The sequence below is a fragment of the Canis aureus genome, chromosome 19 (assembly GCF_053574225.1).
Source record: "Canis aureus isolate CA01 chromosome 19, VMU_Caureus_v.1.0, whole genome shotgun sequence".
Taxonomy (NCBI): Eukaryota; Metazoa; Chordata; class Mammalia; order Carnivora; family Canidae; genus Canis; species Canis aureus.
This window is the reverse complement of record NC_135629.1, coordinates 57,098,057-57,115,981: the sequence shown is the minus strand read 5'-3', so window position 1 is coordinate 57,115,981 and position 17,925 is coordinate 57,098,057. Positions and strand designations below refer to the sequence as shown.

Genomic DNA, 17,925 nt, shown 5'->3' with positions numbered 1-17,925 from the left:
GGCCCCCGCCTCCAGGTCCCCAGGCCCCGCGCCGCAGCGGCCAGGCTGACACGGGCCGGGTCAGGGCTTCCAGGCATCGTGGGCTCCCTCTCCGGACACCGCACGCAGGGCTCCCGCTCCCTTCCACAGAGAAGCCCTAGGAGGCCGGGGCACGGAGGTCACCCAGAAACAGCTGGAGCTGGGACCCGAACCCAGATCTCCCTCACCCCCGGCTTCAACTTCCGCGTCCTGGCTCCCGGACCCCCGCGGGCCCGCAGCCACTATGGGATGAGCACACGGATGAGAGGTGATGGGCCACGTGCCCGCGGCCCATCTGGGGCCCAGCCCCGCCCTTGCGGCCAGAGAACGGGATGCGCAGCAGCGGGTGACTCAGGCTCAGGGCTCTCCTGTCCATCAACCTTGGTCCCTGGCTGATTAGATAGGGGGCCCTGCCCAGGAGAAGGAGCGTCCGTGCCACCCCTGCTGCCACTGGGCAGCCACGGCCCAGGCACGTGGCAGGAAGCCCAGACTGGGGGGGGCCTCTGTAGGACCCTCAGGGGTTGGGGGGATGCCAGTGTCACTGCACACACCTTTATGGGGCACCTGTGCATACCCGGGGCCTCCTGCCTCCTGAGGTCTGCGCACCTGGGCACCCGGGAGAGCGAAGGCACTCAGGACCTGGCCGGCGTGAGCCCACGTCAGCCACCGGGCCATGCCTGTGACGCTCCTACTGCGTGCGCCTGTCCTTGCAAAGCTCGGAAGGGAAGGGGAAGCCTCATGCGGTGCCATCCGGGGGTTCCTGGGTTAGTTGGGAAGTCAGGACCCCCAGAGGCGGTGGATCCTGCAGGGCCACAGAGCTGGGAAGGAGCCAGGGAGGTGGGGGTGCAGCAGATTCGGGCTTAAGAGCAGGAGCAGAACCCCGCCTGGGGACTCCTGCTTTTTCCAAAGGCAGGTCACCCACTGGCCTCTTTCTGCAAAAAGTTCTCTGAGCTCCAAGCACATCATTTCTGGGCGTTGTGCCTCCATGTTCCCATCTGTTACGGGGGTCGGGGGGAGCTGGCCTGTGAGGATCCAATGAAATACTTCGAGGAGAAGGCTCCCGAGCACGCTAGCAGGCACACACTAAGTACCAGGCAACGGCCAGCCACCTGGTTACTATTTTAAGACATCTTCTTGGGGCAGCCCGGGTGGCTCAGAGGTTTAGTGCCACCTTCAGCCCGGGGTGTGATCCTGGAGTCCCGGGGTCGAGTCCCACGTCGGTCTCCCTGCATGGAGCCTGCTTCTCCCTCTGCCTGTGTCTCTGCCTCTTTCTTTCTCTCTGTGTCTCTCATGAATAAATAAATAAAATCTTTAAAAAATAAAACATCTTCTTGGTGGTGGAGGTTGGCTCCGGGGGCCACCGGGGAAAGGAGCACGGAAAGCACCGGTGACCAACCACGGGAATCTGCCGGCCAAGAAACAGAACGTCCTCCGCCACGACTGGGCAGGTCAGTGGAGCAAGGGGTCCAGTGTGCACGAGTCGTCTATACAGCTGCCAAAGGGGTTCAGAGCCAGGACCCGGGGCCAGAGGGCAGGGCCTGGCTCAGGCCAGCCTCCAGAAGGAGCTCCGACCAGGTGGGTCCTTGAAGGCGATGGAAGGGCGGCGGGGAGCCTGGGCGGGGGCTTCTGCAGGGGCTGCGTCACCAGCCTCGCCAGGGTCCTCGTCACCCCGCCAGGCCAGAGCCAGCTGCAGGTCAGCTCCTCCAGATCCTCACCCTCCAGGCTCGAGCGCAGCTCCCGGGGGGCGTCCTCCTGGTCCGGCTTCGGGCCAAAGGCCCAGTCTGCAGGAGGATGTGGGTGAGGAGCCTCCCAGGGCCTCACCCACCCTCGGTGCCCTCCCTGGCCAGGACGGGCCCTCGCATCACCACCACCACCACCCCCGAGTGGCCCAGTGCCACCCCAAGCAGGGCCCACAGTTGAGGGGAGCAGCTCACCGGCCAGGTCGTGGGCGAGGTCCTTGATGAGGTGTCCAACGATGGCATAGGCCACAGCCACCACCAGGAGCGCTGCCAGCAGCAGGTACAGCGCGTACCTGGGCAGGCGGATGGCATCGAGAGGCGGCGGGCGGTACTCCTCATACAGCGGCGGGGTTGGGCTCCAGCCCTCCATCCCCTCCTCAACTGCCAGCCCCGGCATGATGGCCACCGGGAGCAGGAGAGGCCCGGAGGTGACCCTCGTGGCGGAAGTATTTAGGGGCTTTGGGTAAGAGGATTGGGGATCCTCCAAGGCCACCATCTGCCAGGATTAATCACAGCGCAAATCACTTCCGCCCAGTGGGCCCCCTCACCGCCCTCATTCAGCTCCAGCCAGCCCAGCTGGCACTCTGCACATCCATCCCCACCTCAGGGCCTTTGCTCGAGCTGTTCCCTCTCCTGGGAAAATCCCTGAACTGACACTCAAAATAGGAGGATAGACTCTGAGAAGAACACAACCCTAGAGGAAGTGACGTTTTGGGTTAGGAAGCAAAGAGCAGTATTTGGGGTGGTTCAGTTGGTTGAGCAACTGACTCTTAATTTCGGCTCAGGTCATGATCGTGGGTCGTAGGATGGAGCTGGAAGTTGGGTTCCATGCTCAGTGGGGAGTCCACTTCTCTCCTCCTGCCCCTCTCCCCCTCATGCACATGCATGTGAGTGCACGTGAGCAAGCACGCCCTTTTTCTAACATAAATAAAACCTAAAAAGAAAAAGTGGCATTGGGGCGGAGGTACCACGGTCTAAGGGGTTGGGACTACTAGGAGGGAGAGTTAAAGTTTAAAATAGGATAGCCACTGCCCTCTGGAGATGCACGGGAGCAGAGACCCAGGGGAGGGAGGGAACCAGGCAGGGGAGTACCAGGGGGAAGAGCCGTCCAGGCAGAGGGCAGAGCACATGCAAAGGCCCGAGGAAGGACTGGGTCTGGCGTGTTGGAAAAAAGCAAGGAGGCCCGTGTGGCTGGAGCAGAGTGAGCAACGGGGTGACAGGGAGGAGGGAAGGGTAGGGACCGGCCCAGTGCAGGTCATGCGGGGCCTTGGGGGTCAGGGGAGAACTTGAGCTTTTACCCTGGGGGAGGTGGGAGCCCTGGAGGGCTGTGGGCAGAGGAGGGCCGGAGCTGGTGCCCACAGGTGCCCTCTGGTGGCCACTGCAGAGAGGACAGACCTGGGGGCCAGGAAGACAGGTAGGAGGGGCTGTGGTGGCAGGTGAGCAATGATGTTTTTTTCCAAATCATTTTTTTCCTCGCCGTTATACATAATAACGTGGCCACCCATGCTTCTTTCCCACATTGCAAAGTGGAAACACTTTTCGCACGTGTTGCCCTGATTAGAACCCGCCGGCTTCTCAGTGCGGCGGAGTAAAGCCAAGTCCGTCCCAGGCCCAGGCGCTCCTTCCCGCACCTGCCGCGGGCTCCGGCCCCGCCCCCCGGGACCACGCGCCCCGCCCGCGCCCTACACTCCTTCACCTGGGTCACCGCCCGCGTGCATTTCACTCGCTTATTTCCCGTCTGTCTGCCCCAGGCCACCAGGCTGTCTAGCCCTCGGCCCCCACTATTTGTTAAGTAAACGACAAACTCGGACTCGCTCGGGTCCGAAAAAAAGCACGAGATGCGCCCCGCCCCCGCCTGCCCGGAGCTCGAGTCCGGCCACCTGAAGCCATTGGCCACGCCCCCTGAAGCCACTGGCCACGCCCCCAGGTTTGGGCACGCCCCCAGGCTTTGGCCACGCCCAGGAACGCGGCGCATGCTCCGTCGCTAGCCAGCCCCGCGTCGCTGAATCGGCACAAACCATTTCCACCCATCGAAGTGGGTGTGGAGCCGGAGAGCATGTCCTCCACGGAAACAGTGGGCGTTGCCCTTCCCTCCCCTGAGGGATTCCTTTAGACTCCTCTGGTGTGTCAGTGTGGACTATGGCACCGATGCGGACTCAAGCTTCCAGACCGGTCTCGTGCCGCGGAGGCTTTGACGGGAACCCCCCCGCTGCTGCGTTGGTGCCGTCCGGCCCTGTCACGTGGGCGAGAAGATGGCGGCCCCCAGAGAGTGCCGCGAGCGTCGCGGTTGGTGAGACGCTGGTGGCCGCGGAGGGGGAGGGTGAGCTCGGAGACCTCGACTTCCGGGAGCTCGTTTGGGCGTCTCGGCGGCAGGGAGCGCGGTGCGTGGCCCGGGCCTGGGGGGCTGGCACGGGGAGGTCGCCTCGGGGGGAGGTCCCGTCTCTAGGATTCGTGGGGTGGGGGTGGGGGTGGGGGGGGTCGAGGGCCTCCTGATGGGTTCTGGGGACCCTGTCGCCGGGGGTCTCTTCGTTGGGGGGGGCGCGTGTGTTGCTTGCCGGGCCACCCGTTTCTCGAGTTCCCGGGAGAACCAAAGGTGTGAAGCACCCGGTACTTGGGGATCCGCGTAGACGGGTCTTGAAGCATCCGGTTCCTCGGGGTGTCCTCCAGGGGGAGGGATCCCGTATTGGGACGACCCCTTTCTGGGGGGCCGTCGGTTACCAGACATGTTGTTGGGAATTCTTGGTTTGGGTGAGTCTCGGGGGTGGGGGGATCCCTGGGGGGCTCAGCGGTTCGGCGCCTGCCCTTGGCCCAGGGCGTGACCCCGGGGTCACGGGATCGAGTCCAGCGTCGGGCTCCCTGCGTGGAGCCTGCCTCTCCCTCTGCCTGGGTCTCTGCCTCTCTCTGTGTCTCTATGTCTATCATGAATGAGTAAAAAAAAAAATCTTAAAAGTAAAAAATAGATGAGTCTCGGGTGGGGACGGGAGGCCGAGGACCCTGGTCTCCTCTCTCCATTGGGGACCGTCCATCAAGAGGCTTTCACAGGGGCCAGCGGATCCCCAGATTCGGCTTGGGTGGGGGCTGCTCCCCTGCACCCCACGCCCACCTCCTCGCCCGGCCTCCCCCTGGAAAGCTGGCCAAGGCTTGAATTGTGGGCTTCCAGGAGGTGTGCCCTCCTGAGCCCAGGGAGGTGGATTCGGGGCTCCCCACGGGAGCATTTGATGCCGCGTACTAGGTGCCAGCAGTTGTACGAGGCGCTCCGTGAGCGCTCCTCCTCCTCCTTTTTTAAGATTATTTTTTTAAGATTTTATTTACTCATGAGAGACACAGAGAGAGAGAGAGGCAGAGACACAGGCAGAGGGAGAAGCAGGCTCCATGCAGGAAGCCCGATGTGGGACTCGATCCCAGGACCCTGGGGTCACGCCCTGGGCTGAAGGCAGATGCTCAGCCCCTGAGCCACCCAGGTGCCCACCCCGCGATACAGATTTATTTTTATTTACGTGTACAAGTGTGCATGTATGTATATGTATGATATGAAGTCCTGTCTTCGGGGCACTAACTTGTCTGGTAAAAACCTGATCTGTGATGCACACTGGACACCAGCTGCCGTTAGGTGCTGTGGGGGACCCTGAAGCCCCGGCAGGTGAGGAGGGCAGAGCAGGGAGGGTTTGCGTCGCTAACCTCGGGTGCTCCGAGAGTTCCTTCCTGCCTGCATAACTGAATATCTGAACAGAGACTGGAAGGAAACCTGACTTGTGAGCTGTTAATAGGCTTTATTCCAAATGTAGAGACTTTGCCGCAGTTCAGGCCTTGCCCTAGAGCCCTGCGGCGTATTTCCCCCTCCCCCTCCTCTCCCACAGCTGGAGCTGCCCTGTTGGCCACATTCCCCCTCATTCCTGGGCATCTAAGGACTCCGGGGGATGTGTGGGTGATGAAGGGCCTTTTCCACATGCCTCAGGGCAACCTCCGCACAGACCGGGAGTCAGGAGTCTTGGGTCCTGTTTGCCCTTGGCTTGCTGTGTGACCCCCACACCAGTCTCATGGCCCCTGATGCCTTGGTAGCTCGCTCACTCCTGGCTTTTCTGGTTTCTTTTTCTTTTTGTTTTTAGATTTTTTTTTTTAATTTATTCATTTGAGAAAGAGAAAGAGCAGAGCAGGGGGAGGGTGTCAGAGGGGAGGGAGAAGCAGACTGCGAGAGAGCGGCGAGCCCAGTGCGACGCGGGGCTCCATCCCAGGACCCTGGGATCATGACCTGAGCTGAAGGCAGACGCTCAACCAGCTGAGCCACCCAGGCGCCCTTGGCTTCTGTGGCTTCTCCTGGTCCCTCTTTCAAGGTGTCCCCTCCTTTGATGGTCACCTGTGCTCGGGCAGCTGCACCTCCCTCATCAAGCCCAGTCAGCTGTGCTGACGCTGCCAGGAGCCAGAGGCTGCGACGTGCCACTGCTCGCTTTATGAAGCGTCGACCAGGTCTTCATTGGTCTGGAGGACAGAGGTGGAGCCCCTCCTCCCAGCCAGGCTGTGTCATTGTGTCGCAGTCCACCCACTCGACACGGCATCTGTGGTTTAGAGTGACTCTAGAGCCCAGCTACCTGGATTTATAGTCTCAACGCTATTCCTGAGCAAGTTATTAAGCTCCCTGTGTGTCTGCTTTCTCACCTGTGAAAGGGCGATGAGCCTAGCACCGCTCTCATAGGTTATGGGGACAGGTAGATGAGTTCATGAGTGTGAGGGGCCTCGAAGAGGTGCCTGGCACATAGCAGGTCTCAGTAAATATCAGCTGCTGTTGCTGGTAGGGCTGGTGTTTTTATTGAGGGCCTACTGAGTGCTGGGAGTCCAGTGGTGATTAGCATAGACTCGGTCCCTGCCTTCAGGGTTCTGGTGAGGGGTAAGACCAACCATAGGCAGCTAAACTGATAAACATCCTGTGTGATATCTCGTGGTGGTAAGTGCTCGGAAGAAAAGTAGAACAAGGGAAGAGAGTAACAGTGAAGAGTGATCAGGGAGGGCTTCCGTGAGGAGGTGACATTTGAGACCCAAAGAAGTGAGAGGGTGGCCATGGGGGGCATTTGGGGAAGAACGTTCCTGGGGAGGAGAAGAGCCCATACAAAGGTCCTGGGGCAGGACCGGGCCAGGTGTGTTGGAGGAACAGCCAGGAGGCCTGTGTGGCTGGAACAGAGTGTGCAAGGGGTAGAGGAGGAGGAGGGGAGCCCTGGCAAAGGTCGGGGCAGGTCACGCGGGGCCTTTGGGATCGTGAAGGAGTTTGGAAGAACGAGGACCCATGGGAGGATTGTGGAAGGACCCAGTGAACACGCTGGGAGCACCTGCAGCCCAGTCACCTGTCATGGAACAGACGGCCCCACGCTTGGCAGCCTTGAGCAGCGGCACATGCTCTCCCGGTCGGGGCGGCCGGGATCTGGGCCTGATCGGGATCTGGTGCCTCTGGCTCAGAGCCGCCGTGAGGTGGCGTTTGGGCCGCCAGCGGCAGTGGTGGCTTCGGCTGCCGCCGGCCTCCCACGCTCCCTGGCAGTGGCCCGGAGGCCTCAGTTCCCCGGCCAGTGGGCCGCTTTAGGGCCGGGGGAGCCTCCTCGTAGCCCTGGAGCGGCGAGGAGGAAGCCCCGGGTCTCTTAGGACCTGCCCTCGGTGTCGTTCCTTCCACATCCTGCTGCTCACACTGCTCGATGGAGGCTACTCAGTGTGGGAGGGCCGCACGCACAGTGGGGGTCCCCGGGGACCTTGTGTCCCCTCTGGCTTCCGTGCGGAGGGGACCAGCAGAAGTCACTGCTGATGTACAGACGAGAGGTCAGGGAGGGCAGGTAACGTAGATGACCCCGCGGGTACACGGGGCTGACCCTGCCCTTCCCCCCCATGCCCGGCAGGGAGCAGGTAGGAGGACCCCCCCACACACACCCCCCAGGGTGTGATTCTTCAGGGAACTAATCCCCGGATGGATGAGAAGCGCCTCTCACCTGGGCTCTGGGTTTTCCACCCGTAGGTCCTCGTGCCCAGGAGCCCCCCACCCCGTTTCAGCCCACGTGGGGCCGCGGAAGGCCTGGGCCCACGGCAGCGGGCGGCACCATGGTGACGGAGCAGGAGGTGGAGGCGATTGGGCGGACGCTGGTGGACACCCGGCAGCCCCTGCAGGCCCGCTTCCGGGCGCTCTTCACGCTGCGCGGCCTCGGCGGCCCCGGGGCCATCGCCTGGATCAGCCGGGCCTTCGGCGACGACTCCGCCCTGCTCAAGCACGAGCTGGCCTACTGCCTGGGCCAGATGCAGGACTCCCGGGCCATCCCGGTGCTGGTGGACGTGCTGCGTGACGCCCGCCAGGAGCCCATGGTGCGCCACGAGGCAGGTGAGTGGCCAGGGCGCCGGCCCTCCACCCCGCCGTCACCCCTCCTCGGCCTCCTCCCCGCGCGACCCCGGGCAGGCCTCATCTGTACAGGGCAGGCCGTCAAACGTTCAGCCCCGTGGGCCCGGCAGCCTCCGTTGCCGGACTCCGCTCTGTCCTTGTGCTCGAGAGGCGTGGCCACGGGCCCGGGCCCCTTGAGGGCGCTCAGGTCGGGAGTCCACCCGAGTTTCACACGTCGGGAAATGTCGCCCCTTTGATTTAAAAATAATAATGATAATTATTTTTTAAAAGACTATCTTTTTAAAAGATTTTGTTTATTCACGAGAGACGCAGAGAGAGGCAGAGGGAGAAGCAGGCTCCCTGTGGGGCGCCCGATGTGGGACTCGATCCCGGGACCCCGGGTCACAACCCGAGCCAAAGGCAGACACTCAACCGCTAAGCCATCCAGGTGTCGCCAAAGACTCAATTTTTAAGTTATCTCTGTACCCAGTGTGGGCTCAAACTTCTCAACCCCGAGATCCAGAGTCATGCGCTCTACTGGTGGAGCCGGCCAGGGGCCTCTAAAAAAAAAAAAAGACACGTGAAAACTAAAAACCATTCTTGTTCACACAAAACCAGGCGGCGAGCTCCCCAACCCCTGACGTCTCCTCTTCCGTTCGTTCGTGTAATGTGCTGGGCCAGTGTTTACTGAGCACCTGCCGTGTACCAGGCCCTGTTATCTCGAGGGACACCGGAAAGGAGAAATGCATAAAACCCGTGGCCAGCCTGGGCTGCTGAGACTGTGCCTCTCACCACCACCTCCACGCTGGGAGGGGGAGCTGGTGTCCATCCTGCTCTGTGTCTCATGTTCCCCGATGTCCAGCCCCACGAGCCGCCCTCACCCCAGGCTGCCCCGGTAACTCTCAGCGTGCCAGTCACTGGTTTTGTCAGAGCTCTCCTTACCGAGAACGTTCTCCCTAGCCTCACCTCTCCGGAAGTTCTGCTATTTTGAGCATGTGTGATCACAGAACGCCGACTGAGGTGGTGGGAACGCATAAGTGTCGAGGAGAAACGAGGCAGGGCGTAGGACGAGGGTGCCAGAGGTGTTGCCTTTTGTAATCAGTGGACAGAGATGTGGATGAAGGCAGATTACCTGGAGGAAGGTACTTCAGGCAGAGGATGCCGCCCGTGCAAAGGTCCTGGGGCAGTTCCCTGTGAGCTCCTTGGAGGAGTGGCAAGGAAGCCCCTCTGGCTAGAGCGGAGTGAGTGACCGCGAGAGAGGGAGGAGGGCAGGGGCAGGTCCTGGCCCGGACTCCCTTCCATTAGGATGTTGTTGATGGTGGGCAGCAGCGTACCCTGCCAGCCTGCGAGGCAGAGGAGGGGTTGAGTGGGGAGCGAGTGCGTGCCGGCTGCGGTCTCCCCGCTCAGCGCCTGTGTGGCCTGGGGCAGCCCAGGCCCCTCCATCAGGCCCTGCCTTCCTCTGCTGACCCTCCTCCCTCACGTCGCCGCGGAAAACCTCCTCTGGGGCTCACCCCGACGGGCTCTACTCATCCGGGTGCCCTGGGAAGCTCCGTGCTCACCGAGGGCCCCACGCTGTGATGTGCCCCCATCCAGACCGCGAGCTGGGGGGGGGGGAGCAGAGCACAGGAGGGGGTGGTGCAGGTGGGCGCCCCCGCCCGGTGTCCGTGGCGTTCCCTAACCACACTGAGCCTTCTGCGTGGTTCTTCCAGGGGAGGCCCTGGGGGCCATCGGGAACCCGGAAGTTCTGGACGTCCTGAAGCAGTACTGCACCGACCCTGTCATCGAGGTACCGTGGCCTGACCCCCTCCCCGCCCCCCAGCCTGGGCCAGCGTCCCCTGTGTCTGGGTGCTGCCCCGTCAGCAAAACCCGACTGACTCCCCCACTAAACCCCGCCCGGCTGACCCGCCTCACCTCTCCCCTCCCACCCAGCCTGTCCCCTCCAGCCCCGTCCAGCCCTTGCACCAGGATCCCCTGGAGCCCACCCGCCCCAGCCCGTCTGGCCTCTTCCAGGCTCTCCCAGCACCTGCCTGTCTCCGTTCTTCAGGGAACAGCTTTATTGAGATGTTAGTCACATACCACAGGGTTCAACACTTCAGGGGTTTCTAGAGCATCCACAGTTGGGTGCGACATTCTCCTAATTCCAGAACATTCCATCATCCCAGAAGGAGCCCCGCCTCATCAGTAGTCAGCCCTCGGCCCCCACGAGTCCCTCCCCATGCATGGACAAGCGTCCTGGACGTGTCACACACGTGGACTCACACCCCATGGGGCCTCCTGTCTCTGGTTCCCTCCTGAGCGTCATGGGCTCGGGATCCGTCCCCGGAGTAGTGCGTGTGGGCTCCTCGCTCCTGTCCATGACCGGGGGACATCCCTGCACGTGGGGGACACACTGTATTTATCCACTCCTCTGTCCCTGGACACGTGGGCCGCTTCCACTTTGGCCACCGGAACCCGCGCAGGTATCCACGTGGACGTGTGTTTCTCACCTGCTGCTTCTCACCTCCGGAAGCTCCGCCCCAGCCCCTCTCGGCAGCTGGAGGTCAAGGCAGAACTAGGTCTCCTAACCTCTTGTGGCGAAAGCTCTCCTGTGCTCGTGACAGTGACCTTTAGGATGGAACCCCAAATTCTCGCTGCAGCTCCAGGCCCTGCATGAGGGAGGGCTCCGCACTGTCACCCCTCCCCATGAGCTCTGGCGCCTGTGCCCCCTCATCCCCAGCCCCTCCGGGCACTCCTCCTCCCTCTCCCTCCTCCTCCCTCTCCCTCCTCCCTTCTCCTTCCTCCTCTTCTTCCTCTTCCTTCCTCTTCCTTCCTCTTTTCCCTCCCTCCCTAACCACTCAAGCCCCGCAGGGCTGTTTCCACCTAGAATGACTGGTTAGCTCCCGAGTCCCTCGAGCCCCCGGAGGTGGGGCAGGGGGTCCATCGTGTCCACTGTCAGGTCCTCAGTGGCCGCCCATGCGCCGCTGTCCCCGCAGGTGGCAGAGACGTGCCAGCTGGCCGTCAGGCGGCTGGAGTGGCTGCAGGAGCACAGCAGGGAGCCGGCGGTGGCGGCAGGGCCCTACCTGTCCGTGGACCCGGCCCCTCCGGCCGAGGAGCAGGACGTGGGGCGGCTGCGGGAGGTGCTGCTGGACGAAGCCCGGCCGCTCTTCGACCGCTACCGAGCCATGTTCGCCCTGCGCGATGCGGGCGGCGAAGAGGCGGCCTTGGCGCTGGCGGAGGGTGAGTGGGGGTCGGGGTCACGGTCGGTGCGCCTCGCCCAGGCTCCTGGCCGCACCCGGAAATGGAGGAACAGAGTGACCAGGGAACGTGCGTCCTGCCCCGGTGCCCGGACTCCCCCACGGGCTTTCCCGGAGGCGGGCAGGCACACTTGCCCCCACTTCCCGTGGGGAGGCCGAGGCCAGAAAGGCGGAGAGAGTTGCCTGAGCAGACAGCGGTTGGCAGCCACAGAGCTGGGATCCGGTCCCTGGGAGTGTGGCTCCGTGACTTGAGTGACTTGAGTCACTCCTGCCCAGGCCCCCAGGGCGCTCTCTGCAGGCCTCTCCCAGGGCAGCCTGTGGTCCCTGCTGCCCTCCGGCACTTCCTGTCTGGCCATCACTGGGACCTGGGCCACAGGGTGGGGGTCCCAGGCGATGCCGGGCAGGAGCACAGGGCTGGGTGGCCTTGAGTCCTGGCTCGGCCTTGGGGGCCTCTGGTCCTGGGCGGTCACCGCACGTCTCCCGGTGGTTGTGCCATCAGTATAAAGCCCGACCTGTGTGTGGAGTGGGGGCCAGGTGCCCGTGACTGTCCCTTATTAATCACTGCGGAGGGGCGGGAGCAGCTGGAAGGGGACCCTGGGTGCAGGAGGGCCACGCCTGCCCTGTCTGGCCTTTGGGAGGGCAGAGCTGTGACCTTAGGGCCCCCCCAGGACCCGCCCCCCCCGCCGGCTGCAGACCCCTCCCTCTGAGCAGCGCTGACCACCGGGGCTGGGGCGGCTGTCCTTGAAACAAGGAGCCCCTTTCCACCTCTCCTGGTCCCCCGCCTGCCCCGATGGCACCGCCCAGCCAGTGACCAGTCGCCCTCCCGCCCGCAGGCCTGCGCTGTGGCAGCGCCCTCTTCCGCCACGAGATCGGCTACGTCCTGGGCCAGCTGCAGCACGAGGCGGCCGTGCCCCAGCTGGCAGCCACCCTGGCCCAGCGGGCCGAGAGCCCCATGGTGCGGCACGAGTGCGCTGAGGCCCTGGGAGCCATCGCCCGGCCCTCCTGCCTGGCCGCCCTGCGGGCCCACGCGGCCGACCCCGAGCGCGTGGTGCGGGAGAGCTGCGAGGTGGCCCTGGACATGTACGAGTACGAGACGGGGCCGGCCTTCCAGTACGCCGACGGGCTGGAGCAGCTGCACGCCCCCTCCTAGAGCCGCCCGCCGCCTCCCCGGCGGGGCCCAGCGCACAAGCTGCCCATACACCGAGCGTGCGGGTGGGATCTGACCTCGCGGGGCTGTCCGCTTGGCCGGATCTGGCTGCTTTTGCATCTTTCCTCCCCCAGGGCCAGGCTGAGGTGTCCTGTGACCCCCACCCAGTGGCATGGCGCAGGGCTGTAGCTCCCGGGTTTTGGGTCACGGGGGTGGGCACGGGGGTCTGAGGGTGCAGGCCAGGGCTGTGCTCAGGGGAGCGAGGTTGCCTTGGCCCAGCTTCTCGAGGAACTAGGGGTGCTGGGAAAGGCGCTATGGGCAAACCCGCCCCCCTCGGGCCTGGGCAGCGGCCGGGGCTGCCAAGGGCTGTTCCTGGGGCCTCTGGCTCCCCAGCCTGGGACTGGCTGGGTGGGTGGGCATGGAGACCCCAGTGTCCAAATGGATTATTAAATTATTTTTGCCAAGCCGTGAGTCTCAGAGTGTGTTGGGGGTTCCACAGGGCTGCTCTCTAGGAACATCGGGGTGGGGCGCAGGGGGCTGGGGTGTTGGAGGAGCTCAGCTCTGAGATCTGCCCCCGCCACACGTGCCCTGGTTTCATCTCCAGCCAGCCCTCTCCAAGGGGCTTGGGGGAGTCAGCCCTCCGGCCTGGCCCTCCCCAGGCCCTCGTTGTCCCCTGCTCTATCGGGGGCAGTGGGGCAGGGGTTTAGTGGTATGGCTAAGAGCCCAGGCCATGGCTTCTCATCCCAGCTACCCGCCCTCACGTTCTCCAAGTCCAGCCTGAACAACCTGCTTTACAGCCATAAAGTGGGTGTAACCCTAGAACCTAATCTCACGTGGAACACGTTCCACCTGCTGCTCTCCGCCAGCCAGCAGCAACCCTGACACAGGTGGAGGGGTCACATGAGGCCGGGGATGCCCAGATGGGGGTTGTGAGCTGGTTCTCCTGTGCACATGCCTTCTGTCCCCAGCCCTTCTGACACCTGGCACACCAGGCGTGTGGGGTCTCTGTCCGAATCAAGTCATTTGTCCGCGGGTGTCGTATGAATCGATCCAGTTCTGAGGCTCACTGCCCAAATGCACACAGACCCCTGGGTCCCCCACTCAGGGTTCCCACCCCCTCCTCACTTGTGATGTATTGCTAGCAGAGCTCACAGAATTCCAGAAAGTGCTCGACCTGCCTGTGTCTTGTAAACGGTGTCAGGAGCCGCCGGACAAGGGGTCCCGGGTACAGGGGCTGCTTCCTGGTGGAGTTTGGGGCACAACCCCCTCCCACACCTGGATGCGTTCACCTGCCCAGGAGCTCAGTGCCCTTCGGTTGGGGTCTTGTGGAAGCTCTGGGTGCAGGCAAGGTTGGGGACTCTCCCCAGGGGGCGGGGGTGTGCCCAAAAGTCCTCACCCCACCCCCACCCCCGCCGCGGCCCCCAGCCTAATCCAGCAGCCACCCCGGAGCCGGAGTGTGGGAGGGCCTTCCTCTGGCCCTTGGCTCTCAGGAAGTTACGGGCTTTTTTTTTAAGATTTATTTACTTGAGAGAGACAGAGCCACGGAGCAGGGGGAGGGACAGAGGGAGAGCAAGTCCCAAGCTGACTGCTCACTAGGTGTGCGGCCTGACGTGGGCTCGATCCCAGGACCCCGGGATCATGACCTGAGTCTAAGAGTCTGTCATCCAGCCCAGTGAGCCACCCGGATGCCCCGGGAAGTTACAGACTTTTCAAAGCGCCCAGGCCCCCGACACATGTTCCTTGAATACAAGGGGAAAAAAACCCTCAGCCTTCGTGGGGTCACGGCACCCCCAGGTTCTGTCTCCCGCCCACTTTCTGCTGCTCTTTCCAGCAACAGCCCTGGGAAGAGCCAAACCCTGACCGCCTCCCGCGACTCACCTGTCCCTCCTGCGCCGGCAGCTCAGCCTCTCCTGTCCCCAGACCCATCATAGTGTCTGTCTTCCCTCTCCCCGCAGGGTCTGACAGCCCGGCCCGTTCTGGGAACTGTCAGAGACCCGGCTACCCCCCCACCCCATGCCCAGGCAGGCTGGTCCCAGCTGCAGACTCGGGGTCCGGCTGCCCTGCCCCATCTCCACTTAGACACTGGTGAGGTGCCCCAAACTTAGCGGGGGAACTCTCATTCCAGGAGCTCAGCCTAAAAACGTCGGGGTTGAATCAGTTTAAAGTCTCTCCCAGGTCTGCGGCCACCCACCCCGCCCCCATCATCATCTGCCTGGACCTGCTCCAGCCCCTCCCCGTCCTCCCGTGGCGGCCACTGGAGGGCGCCCCTGAGCACCCGCGTCAGGTCCTGTCGGGGGGCGGGGGGTAAAGCCCAAGTCCTTGGCCTGCAAGGCCCTGCACGACCTTCCCCTGCCCCCTCCGCTCTGCCACCCTCTCTGCTCCAGCCAATCACGACTCAATGTGCTTCCGACAGGCCAGGCCAGGCCCAGTCCTGCCCCAGGACTTTTGCACGTGCTGTTTACCTGGAACCTCTCTCCCTCAGGTGTCTGTTTACTCCCTCACTGAAATGTTTGCTCCTTTGTTCTAAGAGCACGTTAAAATCACGTGCTCCTCCTCCCGTTAAAGTCATAACCTCACTCTAAATGTTCCTTTTATAAAATAAATAAAATAAATTAAATAAATTAAAAATAAATAAATAAATAAATAAATAAATGTTCGTTTTATCCTGTCCCGTGTCTTATTTTTCTCCAGGGCATTGATATTGTCCTGTTCGCTTCTCGTAATTATTTTGCTTATTGCCCGTTTTCTGCATTAGAATTAGCACCACGGGAGCAGGGATTTTGTCTGCTTTGTTTTCTGTGACGTGACAGCGGTGTAGTGGTTAAGCAGCCACCTGGAAAATAAAAATAAAGCCCTAGTTTGTAGCGGATGAGGGTTCTCGTAGTTTAAATATACCCACCGTGGGGCTCCTGGGCGGCTCAGCGCTTGACCATCTGCATTCGGCTCAGGGAATGATCTCGGGTCCCGGGATCGAATCCCGCATCGGGCCCCCTACAGGGAGCCTGCTTCTCCCTCTGCCTGTGTCTCTGCCTCTCTCTCTGTGTCTCTCATGAATAAATAAATACAATCTTTTAAAAATAAATATTCCCACCATGGTGCGCGCATGCAGTTTCCGATCATGACTTCTGTAGTCAACACCCATGGGCTCCAGCACATCACTAAGTGGATCCCTAGCACCCATGACATGCGTGGCTTTAGTAGGTGCCAGGTCAGTATTGAGGACTACTCACCCACAGGGGTGCTGGTTACACGGTGGTGCACGTGAACGTTAAGGATCAGACCTTCCGAAGGAGGCCAGGATCCCCGTGTGACAGGAAAAGCAGTCCTTGCAGCAGCATCCTGCCATCTCATTTGCATAAGTGGAATTATATGTGTTATATGTTATGAGTCATATGTGTAAATTACATATCGATAACATTTTTGAAAAATACCCAAGCATTTGCCCAAAGTACTTTAAATCTTTTTTGTTGTTGTTCCCAAAGATTTTATTTCTTTGAGAAAGAAAATGAGCACAAGCAGGGGGAGGGGCAGAGGGAGGGGGAGAAGCCAACTCCCCGCTGAGCAGGGAGCCCGACCTGGGACACGGGGGCTCGATCCCAGGACCCTGGGGTCACGCCCTGAGCCGAAGGCCGACGCTCAACTGACTGAGCCACCCGGGCGCCCCAAGCCACGGAGGTGCCCCTAAATCCTGTAGCTCCCTGTGCTACTTGAAATTTTTTTACTGTGATATTTACTTTGACATTTGTCAGGAAGGATTGGCGGTGGGCCCTTCAGAGTGAGCAAACAGCCAGCACTAGGCGGCTGCTTTCCCCTGGGGCCAGAATCGTCTGGTCACTGAGGTTCTGTTCTTGGCTTTCTCTCGCTTCCTCTCTCAAATAAATCTTCAAAAAAAAAAATGTGGGCAGTTAATTAAAAACACCAAAATGCCACGCATAACAAAAAAGGCACTTTGACAAGCTCACTATTGGTTTAAACATCCAGGCATTCATTTCACAAATATTTATTGAACACCTACCGTGCAGCAGGCAGTCCAGGCACGGGGTGCGGGGTGGGGGGGTACAGAACGAGATGGTCTCTGGTCTCATGGAGCTGACATCCTGATACTATTTTTTTTTAAGTGATTTCCACACCAAATGTGGGGCCTGCACTCACAACCTCGAGCTCAAGCATCACGGGCTCTGCTCTACAGACCAGGCCAGCGGGCGCCCCCTATATTCTTAGGTATTGTCTTCCCTGCCTTTGAAGGGTGACTCCAGGTTGAGGTGGTCGCGGGGCCCTTGGCTGCCTTGCAGGGACGCCGTCTCGACCGTGTTGTGTGGCTCAGGCCGATGTTCACGCGGGGCTTCCCTGGGGGGCCGGGCGCTGTGCTGACTCTGGAAGGCTCCGAGGCAGTACGCCAGGTGTGATTGGGAGGAGGTAGGCCCAGGGGTGCAGGAAGCAGATATGGGACGCCACACCCCAACGCAAGACCTGTGTGCATCAGAGAACTTGGAATCTTGAACCTACAGACCCGCGACACCCCGATAGCAAGAGACATCTGTGCTAAGCAGACATCCCCGCCTTCCGGTCTGCGGCTCCTTCGCACCGAGCAAGTCCAAGCTCAAAGCTTGGTCAGCAACGCCGGCCGGCCTGGGCCTTCCTTGGCCTGGGGACACAGCTCTCCGGCCTGTGCCTCGGCCCCTCTCTCTGCGTCCAGATTCCCCTCTTCTTTTTTTTTTTTTTTTTAATTATTATTTATTTATGATAGTCACAGAGAGAGGGAGAGAGAGAGAGAGAGAGAGAGAGGCAGAGACATAGGCAGGCTCCATGCCCCGGGAGCCCGACGTGGGATTCGATCCCGGGTCTCCAGGATCACGCCCTGGGCCAAAGGCAGGCGCTAAACCGCTGAGCCACCCAGGGATCCCCGCCCCTCTGGACTTCTAATTTGTCCAAAACCAGAACCTCTGCTTTAAAAAAAAGAAAAAAAAAAAAAAAAAAAAAACGAGTTAAGTAGGAATTCAGTGATGCCCTCTAGGAGCAGAACGAGAGAGAGGAGAGGGTTTGTTCAGCACTGTGGCGGGTGAGCCCCAGATCGAAGGGGTGCCAAAATCTCAGTAAGTAAATCAGTAATAGCTTAATGCTTTTTTTTTTTCTTTTTAAAAGTTAACACGTAGGGACGCCTGGGGTCTCAGGCATCTGCCTTCGGTTTAGGTCGTGATCCTGGGGGCCTGAGGTGGAGCCCTATGTCCAGCTCCCTGCTCAGTGGGGAGTCTGCTTCTCCCTCTGCCTCTCCCCCTCCCACTTATGTGCACCTTCTCTCTGTCTCAAATAAATAAAATTGTTTTAAATAAATAAATACATGAAATAGGGATCCCTGGGTGGCGCAGCGGTTTGGCGCCTGCCTTTGGCCCAGGGCGCGATCCTGGAGACCCGGGATCGAATCCCACATCGGGCTCCCTGTGCATG

General features: G+C 61.1%; 2 protein-coding genes and 1 long non-coding RNA gene across 4 annotated transcripts; 1 reads left to right on the top strand and 2 right to left on the bottom strand.

Annotated features, from left to right (window-relative positions):
- Window positions 1-8: 8 nt before the first annotated feature.
- Window positions 9-3,377, bottom strand: SMIM44 (small integral membrane protein 44). The gene is given in 3 exon segments (XM_077860514.1): window positions 9-1,722; window positions 1,725-1,799; window positions 1,953-3,377. Coding segments are annotated over 3 exon segments (537 nt in total). The 5' UTR covers window positions 2,254-3,377; the 3' UTR covers window positions 9-1,561.
- A 598-nt stretch (window positions 3,378-3,975) lies between these two features.
- DOHH (deoxyhypusine hydroxylase) lies at window positions 3,976-12,944 on the top strand. Of its 2 annotated transcripts, none has more exons than XM_077860513.1 (5): window positions 3,976-4,138; window positions 7,747-8,103; window positions 9,810-9,886; window positions 11,073-11,316; window positions 12,167-12,944. In XM_077860513.1, exons 2-5 carry the CDS (start codon window positions 7,830-7,832, stop codon window positions 12,481-12,483), a joined length of 912 nt encoding a protein of 303 aa, XP_077716639.1. In that variant the 5' UTR covers window positions 3,976-4,138; window positions 7,747-7,829; the 3' UTR covers window positions 12,484-12,944. The 2 variants fall into 2 exon arrangements, with proteins under 2 accessions (XP_077716639.1, XP_077716638.1); XM_077860512.1 differs by lacking the exon at window positions 3,976-4,138 and adding an exon at window positions 4,241-4,350.
- LOC144290865 (uncharacterized) lies at window positions 8,396-9,974 on the bottom strand. Its single transcript, XR_013358362.1, has 2 exons — window positions 9,233-9,974; window positions 8,396-8,660 (listed from the first exon to the last, which is right to left on the bottom strand). It is a non-coding gene; the product is annotated as an uncharacterized LOC144290865 (long non-coding RNA).
- Window positions 12,945-17,925: the final 4,981 nt, after the last annotated feature.

Excerpts from the sequence above, each read along its gene's own strand:
- DOHH (XM_077860513.1), top strand. The coding sequence starts at position 7,830 with ATGGTGACGGAGCAGGAGGTGGAGGCGATTGGGCGGACGCTGGTGGAC. Across the intron at positions 8,104-9,809 it reads CATGGTGCGCCACGAGGCAG|GGGAGGCCCTGGGGGCCATC; the intron begins GTGAGTGGCCAG and ends TGGTTCTTCCAG. Across the intron at positions 9,887-11,072 it reads GCACCGACCCTGTCATCGAG|GTGGCAGAGACGTGCCAGCT; the intron begins GTACCGTGGCCT and ends CTGTCCCCGCAG.